This window comes from Trachypithecus francoisi, unplaced genomic scaffold, assembly GCF_009764315.1.
Source record: "Trachypithecus francoisi isolate TF-2019V2 unplaced genomic scaffold, Tfra_2.0 Lachesis_group4, whole genome shotgun sequence".
Classification (NCBI taxonomy): domain Eukaryota; kingdom Metazoa; phylum Chordata; class Mammalia; order Primates; family Cercopithecidae; genus Trachypithecus; species Trachypithecus francoisi.
Genome location: NW_022681469.1, coordinates 90507252 through 90530101, shown reverse-complemented (window position 1 = coordinate 90530101; position 22850 = coordinate 90507252). Strand labels below are relative to the sequence as shown.

At 36.4% G+C, this 22850-nt stretch overlaps 1 protein-coding gene across 1 annotated transcript in view; it reads right to left on the bottom strand.

The window, feature by feature from the left end:
* The window catches only part of HDAC9 (histone deacetylase 9), a 418509-nt gene that overhangs the window by 224731 nt on the left and 170928 nt on the right, over positions 1-22850 (bottom strand). Inside the window, exons 13-14 of the mRNA XM_033194714.1 lie at positions 16694-16814; positions 11796-11845 (exon numbers count right to left, since the gene is read on the bottom strand). Coding sequence (XP_033050605.1) covers positions 11796-11845; positions 16694-16814 — 171 coding nt within the window. The remainder of the gene's footprint in view (positions 1-11795; positions 11846-16693; positions 16815-22850) is intronic.

Here is a 22850-nt window from a genome sequence, read left to right as displayed (position 1 = left end):
CGTGATCATTAATGCTCTACCACAAACCATCTCCCGGTATGATCAACTGCTTTCTGGCAGCTTCATTGACCTTGCCTGTGCAATTTCTAGTCACTCTTTATCTTCAGAAAAATCTCCCTTTCACTATTTACTTGCCAGTAACAAGAATAAGGAGAGGAATATGTTTGCTCTGGTGAAAGGGCTACATCTTCAGACTCTAAGGATCCTTACTTAAGATCCGGGGGACTCATAGATTTACCAAGTAATATATGGATTCCTGTGGGTTACGTGGCCAGTAAAGGAATTTGAGAGTCCCTATTGTTGTTAACAAATTTCAGTGAACTACCGCTCAGTTCTACCAAGACTGAGTTAGAGACAGAGCCAAGAAATACCATGCTAGTACTTTCCTCCTGTTTCTTCATTTAATCTGATGTCCACACTGTGTAAAGGGTACTTCGTAATACGCCACTCCTTTTATTCACTGGACAGTGCACATTAGAGCCTCATTCCTCCAGAGTGCAGCTTAATAAAATTAACTCTGACTCAGTAGGTGTGTGAAATGAGATTCTCTCTATCTCATCCCACAGTGGTTTGGTCCAAGGACAGAGACTTTTCAGTGTTCTAGTTAGGGTTGAAATACTGTGTACAGCTGTGTAATTTTTTTTTACCCAAAATTGATGATGTTTGAGTGCATGGATTTAATACTTCATAGGAATTTCAATAAAAAAGAGAATGCTTTTGGCAAAAATAGCAGTTGTTTTTTTCTTATGGCTAGGGCTATTCTCACTTGGGAAAGGAGTGTTGACAATCATATGAGGTTGAAATTATGGTGAGTTGTGCTGTGTGTGCATAGTATTATGGTTAAAAGCTTGGGAATCAGGCCCTCTTTACTCCATGGCCTACTAATTCTGTGACCTGAAAAGTTACTCACCTCTCTGAGCCTTTGTTTCCTTTTCTGTAGTATAGGAAACCTCATTGCATCTTTAGCAATAAGACCTCTGGGATTATTTGAGGTTTAAAAGAAATTGAGGAAGGTTATCATTGGAACATTTGTGTAAAGAATGGCTAGTCTCTGCTGTGAGGCTGTGAATTAGCCCTCTTGGTTCTGTGAGAATCAGGAGGGTACGTTTTACAGGATTCTCTATTGCCTGACCTAATCTATGGTACCTTACCTGCCCCTTTACTTGATGAATAATCCCATCATAAAGGTCAATCCTCTGAATACCACTGGGGTCAAAGCCAAGAATTATATCATTTTGCTTAAACGGTTAATGCACGGTCCTAAAAAATTTAGCCAAGTTTTTTTTTTTTTAATTGATTCTATTCATTTAATATTGAAGATGCTGAGGATCAGAAACTGATTGTCAATAGTAAGAATACCCTGGAATTCAGACTTTTATCTCTCTTGCACTACATACATACAACAGGAAATTGGGCATATGGAAATTGATACGTCATCATTATTTTGCCCATTCTACGCACCAACACAATGGGACCAACAAATCAGTTACCCCAAATCTCACAGTTCAGACATAAATCAGGATGGATCAGCCACAGCAACTGAGGCCCCAATGTGACAATGTCATTTAAGAAGACACTAAAATGCACAAGGAAAAAAAAAAAAAACCACTTGCAAAGGTCATGCAAACGTCAGGACATTTTTATTAGACTTGAAAATGGGCAGGTGTTGGAGTGCTGTATATAATTTGCAGCTGCCCAATTTAAAAAGAAAAGTATGTCCACGTAACCTTCCAGGGACTTGGAACCCCAAAGCACACGGTGCTGCTAATATCTAGAACTACCCAGAGAGATATCGTACAGTCCAGCACCTGCTATTGAGTCCCAAATCTTTGAGTACCTGGATAAGTGTGTCCCCACCCCCAACCTTCTCCATACCTCCATAGCCAGCACTGAAGAGAAATGTCAGGATCTCAGGGTGTGCCTAGAAATTCAACTTGCCCCCTCATCACCTATTGCCACACCTCAATCCAGTTGTTAGAAGGAAGACCAGAAGCTCTATGTGTTCTGAATAGAACAACCGTACCTCTATATGTCCACATCTTCACCAGTGAGAGTGAGATGGGGTCCCCAAACTCTGAGCAGTTTGGGTATGCCTCTTCCCCACCTCCTGAACTTTCCTTGCTTCCCTACCACTCAGCTTTGCACCCTAAGTATGGATCTCATTATTCTCTGTACCCCTCTTTAGGTCAGTCACCACAAGAAACCAGGACTCCCAGGTCACCCCTCACCAGTCTATTCCAATATCCAAAAGGCAACACTTCCCATTAACCACTAGTTCTCTTCCCCAACTCTGCAAGACTCCACACCCCTTCCTTGCTTCCTTTCTCTATAGCATTCATCAGCATCACATACATGCACATATATTTAAAGTCATTCATTCTTGCTTATTTGTCTCCCCAACTGGACTATAAGTTCCGGTAGGATAAAACATCTTCTGTTTTGTTCAATACTGTATCTGCAGGTCCTGGCACACAATAAGCATTCAATAACTATTTGCTGTATAAATAAATTACTAAATAAGTGAGCAAATGAATTCTGCCCCAAGTTGTGAAAACCATTGGAAATTGTGAGTATAGGAAGTTCAGAAGCACAGAGAATCGTCTGCACCAGTGAGCATTGGTCTTTGAATTTCTTCCACATTTGCTATTAATGGAGTTGTGGACTGATGCTGGATACTGCACTTCCTAGCTCTTGGAATGAGAATTTGCCAGGCACAGTGGCTTAGGCCTGTAATCCTAGCAGTTTGGGAGGCCAAGGTGGCAGGATTGCTTGAGGTAAGGAGTTTGAGACTAGCCAGAGCAACACAGTGAGACCATATCTCTACAAAAGAAAAAAGAAAAAAAGATAGCTGAATGTGGTGGTGTGTGCCTGTAGTCCTAGCTTGTAATGAAGCTGAAGCAGGAGGATCTCTGGAGCCCAGGAGGTTGAGGCTGCAATGAGCTGTGATTGTGCCACTGCACTCCCGCCCAAGCAACAGAGCGAGACTCTGTCTCAAACAAAATAAATTGGATGCCTCCATCAAAGAAAGCTGAGACAAGAAGGTCATCTTTAGAAATATTTCATTAGATAACTGAATTTTAGTCTTGTTCAACTGAGTCTGGATATTCTGATTATCTTCTCTCTTTATTCCTATGAACTCCCAGGCCATTCCCACCAGAGTTGACAAACACGAATAGAAGAAAATCAACGCAGAGTCTAAGTGATAAGTGTGATAAGATATATGAGTGGGAATTGAAAAGGATAAAAAAACACCACACAACATAAGAAAAAAATGTGAGTCTACATGTTGCTTTATACTTAGCACATAGGACGGTACTTACTTGGCACATGGGACACTACATGTTTATTTAACAATGAATGAAAGGATGGTATATTGTCTTTAAAAAGAGGCAATAGATTAAGGAGAGAAAAGCAATTGATTTAGTTGCAAAGAATTTCACTACTTGTAGGCCTTGGTTTTTATTTCTTAAATGGTCACATTTCAAAATGAAACAAGTCATTTTGAGAGGTGCTTACAGATCGTCAGGAGGATCTATACAGGCACAGCTCGTTTTACTGTGCCTCACTTTGTTACACTTTTCAGATACTTTGATTTTTTACAAATTGAAGGTTTGTGGCAACTCCAAATTGAGCAAGTCTATGGGCATCATTTTTCCAGCAGCATGTACTCACTTCCTGTCTCTGTGTCACATTTTGGTATTTCATGCACTATTTCAAAAGTTTTTCATCATTATTTTATATTTATGCCCATCTGTGATCAGTCATCTTTGATATTACTATTGTAATTGTTTGGGGTCATCACGAATCATGCCCATATAAGATAGTGAACTTAATTGATAAAGGTTCTGTGTGATTTCTGCCCCACCAATTAGTCTTTCCTCCATCTCTTCTTTCTCAGGCCTCCCTATTCCCTAATATTCAAGAATATTGAAATTAGACAAGTTAATAACTCTATGATAGCCTCTAAGTCTTCAAGTAAAAGGAAGAGTTGCATGTCTCTCACTCTCAGTCAAAAGCTAGAAATGGTTAAGCTCAGTGAGGAAGGCATGTTGACAGCTGAGAAGGTCAAAAATCAGACCTGTTGTGCCGAACAGGTAGCCAAGTTGTGAATGCAAAGGAAAAGTTTTTAAAGGAAACTAAAAGCGCTACTGCAGTGAACACACAAATACTAAGAAAGTGAAACAGGCTTACTGCTGATATGGAGAAAGTTTGAGTGGTCTAGACAGAAGATCAACCCAACCACATTCCCTTAAGCCAAAGCTTTATCCAGAGTAAGGCCCTCAACATTGAAGCAAAACCCTGCACATGCAAAAAGATTACCACTCACTGAAGGCTCACATGATCATTAACATTTTTTAACCTAGTTTTAAAATTACGTACATTTTTAAAGATATAATGCTATCGTACACTTAATAGACTACAGGATAGTGTAAGCGTAAGTTTAGTATGCACTGAGAAACAAAACATTGGTGTGACTCACTTTATTGTGCTATTTGTTTTACTGTGTTGCTCTGGAACTGAATCTGCAATGTTTCCAAGGAATGTCTGTTTGTATCTACAGTAAATATCAATTAGAGATGATATAAATCATATTATTTGGAATATAACAGAATAAATTTACCAAATGATTTCAGGTGCATATAAATATCAAATATATTAGTCCTTTAATAATCTTATCAGTCTTCATAGAAACAATGACTCAATGCATGCTCTATTGCTAAGAGAATCGCTGCTTAGTCATTTAATTCCTTTATTTTACTTATTATTTTATATTTAAAGTTAGGACACTCTTGCAATAATGACACTGCTAGTCTAAAACTCAGAAGCTATGGGTTTTTCTTAAGTTGGGGAATGATTAAATCCTGGGGATTCCACTGTAAACTACCTGCTTATGGCTCAAGCATTCAGTGAGCTGGTTTATTTTGGTTTTGAATGTTGAAAAAACACTATTGTTCTCCATTAATGAAAGTTTAGAAGTGATGCTTTACTAAATTTGTGGTTAAAACACTTCACAAAGACAAATCCAATAATGACACATCAGTTTTACTTATTGGATATTAGTTTGTTACGGAGGTTAATATCTAGATCTGAACTAACTATTCAGAGTGGAAATATGACAGGTGAAAAATACAAATGCTGTTACTTCACATTAAAATGAAAAGCTTAGGTGGGCCTGAATGTAGCTGCATTTCAGGCTGTTACAAGTATTCTTTTTTTTTTTTAGGTAGTCCCCTTTCCTTTGTCTACTCTAAATTTTCATTTGATCTAAGCCTTACGTCTCCTTGGCAGTCAGAAGTAGCAATCAGTAGATGATCATATTTTCAAATTTATTCAAGTATGTTTTACTTTCTCAGTTTTTATTTAATTGAGCCATAGATCTTCTAAGTTAGATAGAAATTTAAAGTTCGTCAAATCCGTTTACCTTCAGCAACTACAGAGCCTAAGGCTCAATTTCTTCTTGTCTCGATGTTCACAATCGTTTTCTTCCTCTCTGTTATTGACATTACTTTGGTAGACATAGTTGCTTTTACACGTGTGTGTGTGTGTATGTGTATATACATTTTTTTAATAAAAATAGGTCTTATGGCCCCAGTAATGTAAAAAACACACATAAATCTTTGATGATGGCATTTTTTTAGCTTCTCATTTTGGCAACAGAAGAATTTTAACAGCTTTGTGATATTCATGTTTACTTTAAACAAGAAAATGAAGTATTCTTATTTCAAAATGCATCTTGTTGTACTTAGCCGTAATGTCAAAGCAACTGAAAGAATTTAATCACAGATGAGATGCTGCAACTAAGGGACTTAAGGAGAAAATTAAGGTTTTCTTCTCTCATTTTCTTCTTTTCTGCAATGGGCATTGGATGCTTAATGATTCTATACATTTTCACATTTTGTCCCATATGCAGAGTAATGTATACATGCATGTCTCTGTAGGGAGTGTTGTCTACATCCCGACAACTGTTATTGAGTATACACAATTAGCATAATCTATGCAATACTGGAAACTTCCTTTGCAATTTAGAAGGAATTCCCTGATTTTAATAATATTTCATACAATTTTTTCCAAGTCTGAGGCAACACAATCTTTTTATATAATTTTCAGCACGAAACTAAATTCTCAGTTTCATTAAGGTGGCTTATCAGTTTTAATTTTGCCAGGTGCCATGGGGTATTCTTGCTAGTATCAATTGCATCAAGTCTGAAACTGATGAAAATCCAAATACAATTAGGAAGAGGAGATGCAAAAAAAGAGAGATTCCAAATCAGGGTGGATCCTTTTATTGTGCTGGAGGGAAAAAGTTTGTGATACCTCTTTGATAGCAATAGTGGAGGAAATGAAGTACTGATTGCAAGCCAGGTTTGAGTTGAACATTAATAGGAGGGAAGTCAACATTAGCCTGATTACTGCATGTGAGAAACAGATGCTATCCCCTCCTCTTTCTGCTGATGTAACAAAAGGCATTGTGCTTGCTCAGGATAATTGGGTGGAAATAACATATGAAGAAAGAGGTTACTGAGTCGATATCAAAACCTCAGGAATATGCAAAGTTTTGGCATAAACAGAAGGTGGGGTTTTCCCTCCTTTTTTGGAAGAAAAAAAAATCTCTACTAATTGGCAACAGCTTGGTGCAATTGTCAAAAATGTGGTGTGTTCTATTGCCTCAACAGTCAATGCCTGGCTGCCTCCCACGACTCTGTACTCATACCACCCCCAACACACAACTCACACACATTTATTACTAACTCTTCTTGAAGATTTAGCTTATAACTGCTTGAGTAATTTCCATACCCCTCTTCTTTCTTTGCTGTTTTAAAAGCTTCCTTCTCTGTGCTCTCATAGCTTAGCCTTTTTCTAAACCAGCCCAATGGCCAGGCTGTGAGCAATTGAGATTGAGAGCAGCGGTCTTATCTCATTGGTTTTTGCATGCTGCATCTTGTCTAGTCATGGACAACAAGCCTTATCTTACTCTTCCTGCCCTTCATGCCTCATCTGATGGCACACATTATGGCTTTGAAAATATTGGTTCTATTTCAAAGATGACCATCCTAAATCACAGCAGTAAAATGCATTATTAACCAAGTTTTGTCACATGAAGTTTAACTATATGTCCATAGATTTGGTCATAAAACAAAAGCCATTCCCTAGTATTATAATAGAGAGGGAAACACCAGAGCAGCTCTTTGTAGGGCTGGCCACTAGAATATTGTTTACTGGTACTGGGAAAAATAAATGTGAAAAACCAATGTGGTGTAATAATTAGAAAAATAATATGAAGAGATACACGTGGTATAAAATACAATTTTCCCCTGATTTTGTGTGTATATATATATGCAATATTTCTTGTGTGTGTATATATATGTATATACACACATATATCTATATATTTATAAATAAGAAGGGAGAGCTTACATTTTAATTCTGACAAGATAAAAGAAAATTTAAGACATTTCATCCAAATCTGCCTCTCGCATAGTGAGTATAGTTGGTATACAACTGAAATGTTTGCAGAAAACCTCAGGGCAATTCAAATGGGCCTTAAATTACCACCCTCTCACAATCACCTAATCCTTCTCCCCATCTCCCCTTCCCCAGTCACGAAAATGACGTTCCAAAGTGTGTCAGATCTAGGTGTAATCAAACAGAATATGAACAGAGTAAAAGTTGGAATAAAAAGCTAGCTTTGTGTTCACAGATTGACTGAGTCGCCGCTGGAGAAGGTGCCTTCGCTAAACCTTTTAGAGCTTCTTTTTGCATATCTTCAACCACTTAGGCAGGTCCCAGTTCTGCCCATGCCCTGCAAATCCTCATTCCTCTTAGGGGATTGTGCTCCCTCGTCCACAGCTCCTCCTCTTCCAATCAAGGGTCTGACACTGCCCATTGACCACGTTTATTTTTCTGCTTTTTGGCCCTGGGAGCTTGTCTGCTGTAGGATAAAAGTGGAATTCTCTGCTGTCTGCAGGGCTTTCCCCAGGGAACAGAGCATGAAACCCAAACTTATATAAAATCATATCCTGTTTGCAAACATCATATTCCCTTTGCTTCTCACTGATCTGGTCCTGTAAACCCCAGCACAGCTTGAGAGCCCATTCCTCATCTAAACAAATGCCATAAGCCCCTTTATACTTTTACAACCATGTCAAAAAATAATATTGCCTGCCAATAGTGATGTGATTGGAGTTGCCTCTTCTGAGCCATAAAAGAAGCGCAGAGTCTGTTATCAATTTCTCTAAGTGTATCAGGGGAATTATGGGTCGATTCAGTTCCAAGTTATAAATGACAACTCAAAAGCCGCAGAAGCGTTTGAAGCTGGGAGCTGATGACGACATTATCATAAAAGCCTGCTCGTCCTTGCTTTTGTGGGTTTTTCTGTGGCCTATCAAGTGAAGAGGGGAAAATGAGGCTGAGAAATGACTTCAAGATTTCTTCACACAGCAGCAGGTCAGATGGCCAGGCAAATGATCACTATTTTTAGTGATATACCCTGAGGAGTGAGAACTGAAATGATCCTGCACTGGCTCTTGTTTTCAGAGTCCCTTAATTATCTATTTTACTACACAATGACCAAGGCCTGGGATTTGGTCAAATGTTCGTTTCAACTGGTGCATTTTCTTGCAGTGCAATCACACAGTAATAAGAAATGAGTCATGCCATAATAACTGAACAAAATGAAAAGCAAACACAAAGGAATTCAGAAACCTTGACATTGTTGCTCGAAATGCAATTCTGGAGAGCACATTTCACAGCACCTTAAATATCGTTCATCCACTGAGCTGCTTGACCAACACTAAATTACCATGTGCAAGTTTAGGGGGAATTTTAATGAGAAGTAGAGATGTTCTGATTTCATAATGTCCCAGGTAGTGTCCTCAAAAGCCAATTAACCCATCAGTATTCTGTAGGTGTATATTAAACCCCCTTAGAATGAAGTTATATATTCTAAGGAACTGGAGTTTACTTTAACAATTGGGGATCACTGAGTATTTCAGAATGGAAACCATCAGGTCAATCTTAGGTAATTTGAGACAGAACCGTGTCTTAAGACAAAAGTCATTTCAGTAATTTCCAAAATCTCTAGGGTGCTCCCATGTTGCCAAGTTGGGGCCCTCTGAGATCATACTGGGGATCTTTTGTATAGCTAATCTGTCTGGGATTGTGCTGGAGGCGAAAATTTAGACTGGCTTAAATCCAGAGGACCCAGGGTTTCTCCTAGGACTTGTACCAAAACCAAAAATCTGAGAAGGCAAGATGGCTTTTGAAAGGCTAAGAAAACTATTTCATTCCTGTTAACAAAAATGCTGAGTCAAACTAGTTCACAAGAGCATCAGCAAGTGCAAACTTGCACACACACACACACATGCACACACACACATTCACACCCACCCTGACCTACATAAGCATCACCTCTTCTCCAACCTTCTCCAGCACTGATAAGAGTCAAACTAACAATGCAGGGCTCCTTCTTCTGCCTCTGCCGGCCTACCCCCAGATTTATCCACCACCACTGCTGCCACCATCCAGGTGAGGTCAGCTCTGGGGACATTACTAAGGACTTACTCTATGGCCCACACTGTGCACTGTGCATTATGTTTAATATACTGGTCCAGAGGAAGCAGCCAATATTCATTCCTTGGTCATTTTGAAGAGTTTACTAAAGCGGTTCTAGGTGAGAAATAAGAAGTCAATTTGGGTTTAGAGCGGTTGAGTAGAGGAACTTCACATTGAAGGGATAGTGAATTAAAAGCACATCCCAGGTCAGATTTGGGAGGTGAGTCCTGGGGAATGGTCTCAATTCAGTCCTGGGTCATATTAAATATACAGATGCTCTTTGACTTATGATGGAGTCCTGATAAACACATTGAAATTTGAAAATGTCCTAAGTCAGAAAAGAATTTAATACACCTAACATAGCAAACATCATGGCTTAGCCTAACCTAACTTATTCATGTCAAACACTTATGTTAGCTTACAGTTTGGCAAAAGCATCTAACACAAAGCCTACTTTATAATAAAGTGTTAAACATCTCATGTAGTTTATTGAGTACTGTACTGAAAGTGAAAAATAGAATGACTGTATATTCAAAGTATGGTTTCTACTAAATGCATATCACTTTTGCACTGTCATAAAATCAAAAAATCATAAATTGAACCATCATCACTCGGGGATCATCTATACTTCTAAATGAGTGGGGTTTGATGGCTGCCACCCTTTTAATAGCTTTGATTTCCTCCACTTAGCTGTTCCCATTAAATAGTCATTAGGTTTGTTTCATTTTTTGTCCCTTTTACAGGTAGGCAGCCATTCTCATAAAATAGCCATTTGAGATGTTGAAAATAAGCACAAAGCCAGTGAAACCCATTTCAAAAGTCAGCTTATCCTCTGCTTTCCACAATGATTTTGCAAGCTCCCAGCTCCACAGGAGGTTGGCTAAAAATGAGCAAGGATTAATGTGGGATGATGACTGTCCTATGCTGGTGGTCAAAAAGCAAAAGTCACTGGTGAGCTGTCACAAAGGGGTTATACCACATCAGCCACACTGCTGCACTGCTGACCCAGAGGGAGGAGGGGGAAGCTGAGGCTAGTTTGTTGAAGACAAAAGCCATGCAAGTGTCTAGAAAGCTCTTTTGGAACTCCTCGACAAGGATGTGTACATCACCCCCATACTTTCAGCTTTTTACCCTTTACTGTGTGACTTCAGGAAAATAACTTAGCTTCTCCCAGCCTTCACTTTCTCATCTGCAAAATGGTGTTAATAACAATGACTATTTCACAAGGTTGTTTTGGGACTCAGTTTGTTGGCAAACTGTAAAGTCCACACAGAGGCAAATGGATATAGCTACCATACTGTTTTCCAGAACCAGCAGAATCATAGACAAAGGAATAAAAGGCTACAACTCACTAAATCTGGCATCATCAAAATGATAGAATAAGCTGAAAATATTCGAGATTTCTTTGCATCAAATTTAGTTCTAGCAAAACAATTGTTTAAAACATGATATACATGTGACTAGTTTTGTTCTTTCCCTTCAATATCGTCAATTTAATTGACTTAAATACCTTAGTCTTTGAAAACTTTGCCTAGAATTATGTTGTTCTAACATAACCCTTAGTTCTACAGGATGATGGTTTGTCACTGGTAAGGGTTAACTTTAAATAGATTTCAGGTTATAGGGTATGTTCTAGTCATCTACAAAAATGTAGACATTTTTCTTCATATGTTGCTGGGTTCTAACAAATTTGTCCTTGAAATGTGGTCTAAATATGTTGAGTCAAAATGCTTACCTTAATTATTGAAGATAAAAATGTCCCCAAAGGGTTCACAAAAAAAAATGTCCCATAATGCAAAGCACTTTTTGATGTCTATGCCATTTTCACCAGGAATATAATGCATGTGCATACTCAATGTGATTCTAGTGAAAATGGAATTCAGCTGCAAAACTGTTAAACCCTCTTGTAGCACCTTTTCTCCAGCTATATAAAGGCCTAGCAAAGCTGGCTTCATGAGTGGGTGACCTGTGCAGTCACATGGGAACTTACAGTTAGAAGGGCCTTGCTCTTGGTTTAATTCTGTATTGCCACCATCTTCAAATTCTTAAGAATTTTTTTTTTTTTTTAACAAGGGCTGCCATGTTTTTATTTGGCACTTAGCTCTGCAAATTATATAGGCAGTCCTGAAGTCTAGCATAACCTTTACTGAGAAATAACCTCATACATAACTGAATAGATAAATCAAAAAAGGTTTTTTTGTAATTTTATGTTATTTAAAGGCAGTAAACCAACTCGTACTTACCCCAAGTCCACCACAAGGTAATGAGGAAAAAAACTTTTGAGAGTCATCACCTATAGAGTAAGAGGACATAAAAAACATATATAAATTGGGGTTGTATAGTTCTTAAAATGTTAGTGTTTATTAACACATAACCATATGTCAAATGGTATTTATCACTTGATGCAAAATTAAATTAATAGAACTTCAGACCAATTACTCAATACAGTCAATTTTCAGAATATCATTGTTCTGCCTATCTGTATACAAAAATAAGAACTGAAAACAAATCAATATAAATATTATTGCATGTAGAGTCTGTTGCCCCACAAGAATAAACACATGCTCATGAGATTTGGGTCACAAGACTTTTTTTAAGTTGGCCTACATGTCTGTATTATACACTACAATTTTTTAAATTTATGGTAACTAATTCAGCTATTCACTGAGTATATTCATTTAATGGGATGTTTTGAGCTACAAGGTTTATGCCACCATATACTGTCATTTTTAAAATATTTCAAATATTAAACTATCTTCTCAAATGTACAGACTTATTCCTAATTTCTACTTAAGACACAGCTATGTATGGCTGCTTATAAGTAGCTATATCAACTTTAAGATAGAGCTGAGGCCAAGTACACCATAAGCCACTTCTAACATCCACAATTTTTTAAACAGTACACTATGACAGATAATCCCATTTGGGGATCTATACAACATCAATATCCATATGAAATATCTTCTTTAAAAATATATGCCCAAAACTGAACTGTGAGTATCTCTTAGAACTGGTGTTTCACGGGATTTGTAGTAATTATTTTGTTTACCTGTACTTTTATTTTCTACATTATCTACTACATGAATAGAGAAAAACAGTAGTAACTGCTACTAAATCTTCAACATTAAAATCTGCCTGTGGAGTAATCACGGGCAAAGGCAGTGAACATTTCTATTTCATAGTCAAATGGTTCTGAAGGGCCTTCAGCATGTCACTCAGGAGTTCAGTGGTAGAATAGATACAAATTTCCAATTCACCTATCCCATTCATTTGTTCTATTGATGGTCAATGAAATGAGAAATTAAAATTGAAAACAGGTTTGTAGTAGAATTCATATGCCATGTCAGTAAAAGTCTAAATAGCTTTTACTGTCACAGAAGAGAGTTTGTTTTGAAAACAATAAATCATATGAGTTGGTTTTTTAAATGCAATTACTATAATATGAAAAATGATAAAGAAAAATTTATGTGCAAATGAAGCCATCTAGTTATAAAGAGAGATCTTTATTTTTACAAAAAGATGAGGCATCAACAGAATTTAAAATAATAATAAAAATCATAAAATAATATTAAAACTGCAATATTAGCACCAGTAAAAGGCACATGAAAATTCCTGGGGAGGAGTAAAGTTTTCTTATGTTGTTGTTTCTAGCAAAAATATATCTGTATCCTTGAATATTTTGCAAGAGTATATTCATATGTCACGTGTGAAATTAAAATATATATGTACATTTTAGTCTCTGAATTCTTCATAGTCAACAAACAGGAATGAAGATAATATCATAACATAGTAAGTTAATTTTTTTTTTTTTTTTGAGATGGAGTCTCGCTCTGTTGCCCAGGCTAGAGTACAGTGGTGAGATCTTGGCTCACTGCAAACTCCACCTCCCAGGTTCAAGCGATTCTTCTGTCTCAGCCTCCCGTTGGCTGGGACTATAGATGCACGTCACCACGCCTGGCTAATTTTTGTATTTTCAGGAGAGAAGGGGTTTCACCATGTTTGCCAGGCTGGTCTCCATCTCCTGACCTCGTGATCCACCTGTCTCCGCCTCCCAAAGTGCTGGGATTACAGGCATGAGCCACTGTGCCCAGTCAATAAATTAGTTTTTAAGAGTAATTTAAAAAATTATTAACCCCCAAGAGAATTAGCAAAATAACTATCCTACTTAGGATTTATTTATTTAATACTATTATTTAATAACTACTTACGCGAATGTTTACATAATACAAAACAGGCATATAATTGATACTTTAAATTTAGAAATGGGTGAGAAACTTATTTCACCAAACTGACTGGATTTATTTTTAATTATATTGTCTTATCAATGCACTGAAATTTGGCTAGCCACAAGACAACTGGAAACTGGTTATAAGAGCGACAGGAATATTAATGCTAAGGAAAACCTTGCACCAGAAATAATTGGAGAGAATGCCTTTTCAATGTCACCTTACAGGGTCTAGAGTATTTAAAGAGATAAATGATGTTCATTTTCACATCCAATTATTTTATCATCTATAGATGTCTTTCAAGATACAAAGACTGATAGGTCTGGTCATACTGAAGTTTTATTTAAACCTTTCCTCCTAACTCTAGAACACAACTATCAAGGGAAATAGCATTAATTTAACTCAGAAAAGACATCTCCCATCTGTGTTGGGAGGAACTGGGGGAAGTAGTAGGATATATGGAAGTGAAACGAGTGGATAAAAAGAGGGAAAATATCTTGATGATTATGAATTTCTATACATTCACATATGGCTGCTTCAACCTGGTCTTCCAGATACAAACAAACAAACAAAAACCCACAAGAATCCGAATTTCACAAAAAGCAAAAAAAGTATTAAAAGTTAACCTTTTAAAAGAATAGAATTATTCACTTTGAACTGAGATTGAGAAAAATTAGATAAACTTTTGGATACACTAGGGAAAGAGAAGTAGTTTTGAAGTTTTGACGCGGTTGAATTTAGTGCTCGACCTTAAGACCTGATAGAATGCAACATCCCTGTTTCTGTGTACTCATGTAGCCCACACACAGTATTGAAATTGTTGCAATGATCGCTGAGAACTGTATATGAAACTCCACACATGTATAGAATGCTAACTTTAAGATTATCAACTGTAGGAATATTATTTCACATCAAATGTTCAAAATTAATGAGATAAATGGCTAATTTATTTAGATTACAATTTTAAAAATTGAATCATAGGTACTTGCTGCTTTCATCACCTACATACATGAAAGGAACCTTTGTCCAAGTTAAAATTATATGTGGAAATTCATTTTTAAATCATCAAATTTTAAAATGATACACCCATCAAATGTTTTACAAAAATTAGGTTTGCTCAAAAGTGCCAAATTTCTTGAAAAAAAAAAAAGCCATGTTTTATAAATAAAGGTTTGATGTTGCAAAAGTTTAAACTTCATTTATCTTATAAATATGTCTTTTCTCTTAAAATGTGGAACAATGGTTGCTTAGAGCACCTCTCAACTATCAAATGTGTGTTTATATTCACAATTTGATCAAGCCCAGCCTGTTCCAATAAAGTTGGAAGGTTGATTTATACTTTAGGACCAGAGATTTTTAAAAAGTGGGGGAGGTTTTTGTACTTGTTTTTTCTTAACTCAATTAAAAAATAATGACATGGACACAGTTCCCTATTTTTGAATGCTTGAGTGTTATGGCCTCATAAAATCATGACAATTAAAATGTCTGGTTTACTTCATCTTTTTGGTTAGTTGGGTAGGATCATTGATTCATGTTAAAATAGGAACATTTATTATACACTATTTGCAGCAAAAGAAGTATTTTATGTAAAGCATCTGCATGTACAGAGACTGGTTTCTAAAATAGAAGGAAAAAAATGAGCATATATGTTTAGATTGATTTATTTGTATTCATATTAATATATGTTAATTCGATAGTATATATTATTTTTATCATCAAATATTAGCAATGTACTTTCTAAAAATTGGATAATCTTTATGTATTCCCCTTTGGTCTTACTTCTCCCCAAGCTACTGCTACCTATACTGTTACACACATGTGTGGGCATATTTATGCTCACTCATATGCCTGCATGTCATAAACTTAGAGATGTTTGCCACTTGTTTAAAAAGGTATATTGTAAGTGTTATAATGAGTAACTGTTAATTCTTCCTTACAATTGCTTTCCAAGATACCTACCTACTATATGTTATCTACTTACTTTCAAATTGCTTAGGACCAGTTAACATAAAACAATTTTGAAATAACATTGAATTAGGTGAAAGAGTTCAATAACTTAGTGCTGACACAATATATTTATTTGAAGGAAAAACTCCTAAAATGTCTTTTTTAGTTAAAACATTTAAAACATGATCCCGTTAGCATCTATTGCCAATGTTAGATATTGTTATTCACTTATAAAAAGTTAATAAAACAATATTATCATTTCAGCTAAAATAAGGTTTATCACTCGTTTTTCTTCCAGAAACCTGTTGTTTCTATCACTCATATAAAGCTTATATGAAGTTCTGCAACATAAATTTTATTTTAAAATCTGATGATAAACTTTCAAAAAGTCATACATTAACAAAAAACTATTTATTAGTTTTCTAGTTTTGCATTTAATGTATCATTTAATTCCAAAGCTAAGGCAATAAATAGATTTGAAATCTTGCTATAAAATGTATTGTGATAGGCATAGTAGCATTGAGTTTTCACTTAATATAAGTTGTACTATTTCCTTTGTTTCTTAAGGTCATAGAACAACGAACTGAAAGATAAAAAAGAAATGGGAACGGTGAAGAGAAATTTGCATAAAGCATGTAAAAATCATTTCTTCTTTTAGTTTGAAAACATGACAAACAAATTCAGCAATGTAGTTTTTTTCTATATGCAAAAACACATTGTACAAATGTTATTCAAATGAAGGTTAATTTTAAAGTAAACATCATGGAACCTACATTGTCATTTTCTAATGCAGGGTTTTCTTAATCTACAATGGCTTCTATTGCAAATGACTCATTCCACAGAGCAAAGCTGTTGGAAAAACTGATTTTTTGTTGCACTACTTGCCAAGTATTTTGAACTGACACCAGCATTGACTAATGATAGTGCTGGAATGTGCTGTTCCCAGTACAGTGGAGGCCCGTACAGACCTAGGAGTATCCTGGGGTCCAGCTTCTGTCCGTCCAGGGGGTTGGTGCCATACAACAGTGAGTGATGTTCAGAATGAACAAGCTGTATTTCCTCCAGGCTGGCTTTTCGACCTTGAATTCGCTGAAAGAAAACAGCAGAAGCCAACAGTACTCCACTGACAACATTTAGAAGAAAATGAGACCCCAAGTCACATTTAAGATGATTAATAATGGGCTGAATTTCATCATGTAGGAATGTGACACTGATTTGCTTAGTAAAATACCATAATAATATTTGAAAAATGAGTGTATGGAAGGTTCAGATCCAACAGATTGCTTATGCTTAAATGGGCAACTGACATAAAGTATATTCTTATTTGGCATGGAAGAGAAAGCTTTAACACAGAAATTAATAGTTAACTCTTTTGTAAGGTATCAGCTTAAAAAGTAATAGGGGCTACTATTTAGCTAATAATTAAATTTATTACAATCTTATTTTACACTTACCCAAATAAATTATTAGAACACATTCCTTATTCCTTCTTCAAGGACATAAATACATACCATTTTATTTTAATGAACTTGATGATCACAGATATGCTAATCACTTCCCATGTGTGCACCTCACAGTAATATTAGTTTAAACCAATGTTCCTCAAACTGTGTCCCACGGGATCAATAACAGGTCAATATCTGTTTATGAATGGTCTGTAGTGAGGTCAGCACAGAAATTCAGATCAATATTTAGAAACTGTTATGGCAATTTGACAATATTTTTATGTCTTTTGAATCTACTATAATCTTGAACCTCTTCAATATTTATTCCACTTTTGCCATATTTCATTTTTAACATTTTTAATAAGAGTATTAGTCTCTGACAGATTGGAAATTAAACAAAAACAAAACCTGCTGTTCAATCAGACACTGTTTGAGACACTCTAGACTCCATCAATTTTTTACAAACAGGCTAGGCAGAGACTTTCACTCCATCTAACAAATTATAGCCCTTTAACGTAGGCAAAACTGTTCATTAGGTCAAACCTCAATTATCCAATACGCAAAGTGTTCTTTCTGGCTACATTCCTCAGTTGGCACATCTGTGAGCCTGATAAATATTGTGCTGGTACACGAAGTTAATTAGCCTTAACTTTTGGAAATCGCTGTGCTTTCTAGTATTACAGAGATGGTGTTAATATTTCACTTAAAAATATATATCACCACAAGGCAGCTGTAAGTTAACATTTAAGTACAGAACAACAGTGAAATTCAAGGAGAATCTGTTCAGGGAATATTGTCCTTTCATGTTCCTGACCAAGGAACCAACAGGTAACCTGGAAACATCAGGTGACAACACCTCAGGATGAGGACAATTCCACATTCAGCCTCCCTAGTTTAAGGTGATGCAGCTGCTGCCAGACTCTTCAATGTTGATATGTGGTTCACTGAAGGGGCAGGCCAGGAAAACTTCAATATGTGACAATCCCTCAGCATTTACTGGGCAGGAGGCAGAGCTGTGCTTGTCATTGAAAATAAATGATCAGGTCACAGTGAGGGAGGAATGGTGGGGGTCTGCAGGGGTAACAGGAAGGGAGTGATTAAAGTAAAATCTCATTAATACTTGCCTTTACGTGCTAAATAAACTCACAAATACTTATGGAACTTTCTTTGTATATCATTGAAGTTCTGTTTTTGATGGTATCATTCATCATTCAGCACTGTCTAACCCAATTCAAATTACTAGAAAAATAAAAATATGATTTAGAGAAATTATTCCAGGTGGGTAAGATCAGAAGTCTGATGCTGAAGACTAAGAAAAATTTAATGATGGCCTTCTGGTCAGCCATCTTTCTGATTGATAAGAAAACATCTTGAACCAAGTGGGTTGCTGGGAAACATTCAATATGGGAAAGTTTACGGAAGACCAGAACAACCAAAGAAGTAGGATGACATGTAAAGAGACAAAATAAGCATAAGCAAATTCGAAGGCAACATTAAAGGGAAACGTTTTAACTGTGAGATTTCACGGAGTGGAGAATCCCTCAAGACAAATAATGGTTTGAGTCATCTAAAGTTGGACTGAGCAGGGCATTGGAAAACAAAATGTGGCAACCAATCCTAGTCTGGCAGAATAATGAACACCATGAAATAAGAGGGCTTCGAGCTCTTCTTTCTATGGGTCTTTGAAATCCATAGCCACTAACATCATATACACTGATACAGTGAAATATTAGTGTCTTAAACAATGTCAGTTCTGCAGCTAATGATCAGACCCATGTTTTGATGACTATCATAAACTTTCTTTGATTTTCTTCCCCTTTCTTCATTTCTATAAAGATTCTTTTCATCTATAAATTAAATTTTTACCTCTGGTATAACATTAAATACCATTAACGATAAGTATATCTTGATGTGTTCATACACTAGTCATGTACATTTGCATACCATGCACTCTATGCTTGTCCAACACCTTTTCTTATTCTCCCACAATCCCACTGATTCTAGCTGAATTCCAGCTCAATCACAGATTTGAACACTAATCTGCTAACAAGATTCACTGTAATTGACAGTAGCTGAAGTGCTAGTAAGTCATAAGAACAGTGGTTTCCAATCTTTTTGGCACCAGCGACCACCTTCGTGGAAGACAAAAAAAATGGGGGAGATGGCTTCGAGGTGATTCAAGCACATTATGTTTATTGTGCGCTTTATTTCTATTATTATTACATTTCAATATGTAATGAAATAATTATACAACTCATCATAATGTAGAATCAGTGGGAGCCCTAAGCTTGCTTTCCTGCAACTAGATGGTCCCATCTAGGGGTGATAGGAGATTAACAGATCATGAGGCATTCGATTCTCATAAGGAGTGCTCAACCTGGATCCCTCACATGCACAGTTCACAATAGGGTTAGCGCTCCTATGAGAATCTAATGTCACTGCTGATCTGACAGGAGGCAAGGCTCAGATGGTGATGTAAGCAACATGGAGCAGCTGAAAATACAGATGAAGCTTCACTCTCTCACCTGCCACTCACCTCCTGCTGTGCAGCCTGGTTCCTTACAGGCCATGGACCACTAATGGTCTGTGGCCCAGGGTTTCGGGACCCCTGATAAGAGGAAACCTGCTGAATCGGTCATCCCCTTGTGTAAGATCAGTCAACTAACAGTAAAGACAGGGCATTTGATCCAGCTATCTAGCATTGACTTATTCTAACAGTTTTCTCTGCTAGTTATACTCTAGGCCCCATCCTTGCCATTAAAATGTACCACTATTACTGTGTTTTCACTTTGATTTATCTTTTTCTCCTTCTTGTTATTCTTTCTTTTGACTCTAAGCAACTATTTCACACTGGCTCTTATTATTATTATTATAAATATTTTTAAAATAATTTCACTAAATATAAGGAAGTACTATTCTTGGCAATTACCTTCTGCTTCTTTGGCTGCTAGAGAACAGCCCACAAACAGTGCACATGTTTCTACAGAAAGAGAGCAGTGAAAACTAATTCAGTACCAAAAAAAAAAAAAAAAAAAATGTTTCTACCTGTAGATAGGATCTGGAAAAAGCATGTTTTGAAATTTGCATCTCACAGAGACACTGCTAGAAGAACTTGGTGGATGACTAAGCTGAAAATTCTGAAAGAGCAACAGCTTTCTTTATTCCTTAACATGTAGGATCTCCTGGAGTAATTCCGCTTTGCTTCACTTGTAAAAATGCCTTAAATTTGTCACATTCAACTTTTCCTTTCATGTTGAGATCTTTACCAGTTCCCATTTTCTGGTATTACCATCAGTAATTTAGTCTTCTATTTGTGTAGGCTTAAATATAGATATTCCCACTTAATCCTTTCTCATGTTTTCTACTTCCTGCGTACCCTTTATTATTTCATTTCTCTCTCTCAATGCTCTCTTGAGTCAAAGGTCAATAGCATAATGAGTCAAAAAATAGGCTAAAGTGCTCTAATAATCTTAATTTAGGGAGTACTAATTTCTGTTCTCAGAGATTCTTGGTCTGCAGGATATCTATGTAAAGTTATCTATAATAGTCTGCCCAAAAAGTTTTTTTAAGAATTCTGAGCATATTTGGGCACTCAATGCAAATAAGGAATGGATTGCATCTGGAGATGTCTCACTTGGAGTCAATACAGGTCTTAAATGCATTACCAACACAGGCCTAGGAACGGAACCTCGTAGCTTTTGTCACCTTCTTAATAAAAAAATGTTGTGATGTAGGACTGTGTTCATTGTTACATTATCATTCCCTGTGATGCACACTTAGTTTCTTCCCTGAGAGTCTGAAAAGGAGCTATATTCACTGAGCGCTTACTCTGTGCTTGGGAATATCATCATGTTTAGTTCAGACAGAGCCCTAAACAGTCATAAGCAGGTTGGAAGTTTGACCAAAGTCATTTAAAATGACCATATCATTGAGTATCACAACACAACATGGTTCTTTCTTAAAGAAATAGTCTTTCTGAAACAAAGCCCGTGAATGCAACATGATTATAGAAGAAATGTTCTGAACATGATCTACAAAGTCATACTGTGACAGGATAAAATGCAGCCTACCCACACCCACCCACACACAGAGCACACACACGGTATAGATTCATATTTTTTTCTGCCAAGGAGCAGGGAAAAAAGGAAACAGTTCTATTCCTTTCCCTCCTGTGTTCAAAGCCTGGATTGAGGCCAGTGTCCTAATCAGTTCTCATTGGCCCTGGAGGAATCAGAACCTTTTGTAAAATATAATAAAGGGCATAAAATCATGATAAAATGCATGAAAAAGCAGTGCCTTTGGTTAGGGAACGAGAAATAATTTAGCAGAACAGATGGATTGCATTGGTTTGGTATTATTGAGGACATGAAAGGGCTCATTTTGTGGCAGTTCCAAACTAAGAGAAAATGTCCAACTTAAATTTGACAAGTCAAAGTACCTGCCTCCATTGTGGAAAACTCTATTTTCTTTAATCATTTTCAAAGTGGTGACATACTAGGCAAGAATTTCCACTGAAATATCTCATTTTCTGAAAATATTTCATCCATTGTCCCTAAATAAAGGGGTGTGTTTTTATTTATTTTCTCCAAAAATCCAGGGCTAAAGAAATTCATAGGTTGAAAAAATAAAGAAAATAAAGAATTGTAAATGACCTCTTACTGTCAAAGTTACACTCTGCCACAAATACCATACTTAATATTTAATGAGCCAATTCATAGTCTTACTGATTTTTTTGGATGTATTTTCTTTCTTAAAAAAAAAAAACATAAAAATCTGATCTCATTGCTTATGTCTAAGCACAACTACTGGAGTTTTAAAATGCTCCAACCAACTGTTTCTTAAAATGTGAAATAAAAATGGTTTTTAACTGCCCCTGCAACTGCATGATCTTCCATACTACCCTCCTTGTGTAATAACATGTACTTCTCAGAGTTTCTCTCATAAAAAAGGTGGGGGAGTGAAAGAAGGAAGGAGGCAATTAAGCAGGCAGGTGGCCTAACAGGCTTTTGGTCCTTTCTGTGGGTCACATGGTAAAAAAGAGAATTGCAACTTGGGAGCCTTGACTTCTGGTCCTGACTCTCACATGTCCTTAATGTGCTTATAGTCAGCTATGAGATATCTCTGCGGGCCTTTGTTTCTTCATCTATGAACATAAAGATGTTTGACTAAATTATGTCAAAGCTCATTTTTAGCCTTAAGATGATAGGATTCTATGTGAAATAACCTTATACACCATAGAAATGTAATAAAATATGCTTCGCTTTGATTTATGCATTTACCTTAGGCAAGCAAATAAAATAATTGCAATGATAAATTACTGAAGTTGAGGCCAAAGAGGAAACCTGAATAAGGATTTTCAAAAGGAGTCCAGCTATTCCGTGATGCTCACTTCTTATAAGTTTAATCATAATTGAAAAATAAGAGAATTTTTCACAGCTCATATTCCTATCCTGTAACAACTTCAAAATAACAAACACTTTAAATATTTTTTGAAAATTATGTATGACACTTGTGAGTTAGTGTCATCTTTGTTTCTCAGGTTAATGCTTATTTCTGTTACTTTCCCATCTCCAAATATTTGATTCACTTGCCTATTTGTCTCTATCTTGTTAAGATTACATTAAGAAGTTGTGTTTCTGTTTCAGTAGTTCTTAACATTGGCTGCACCTTGGAATCAACT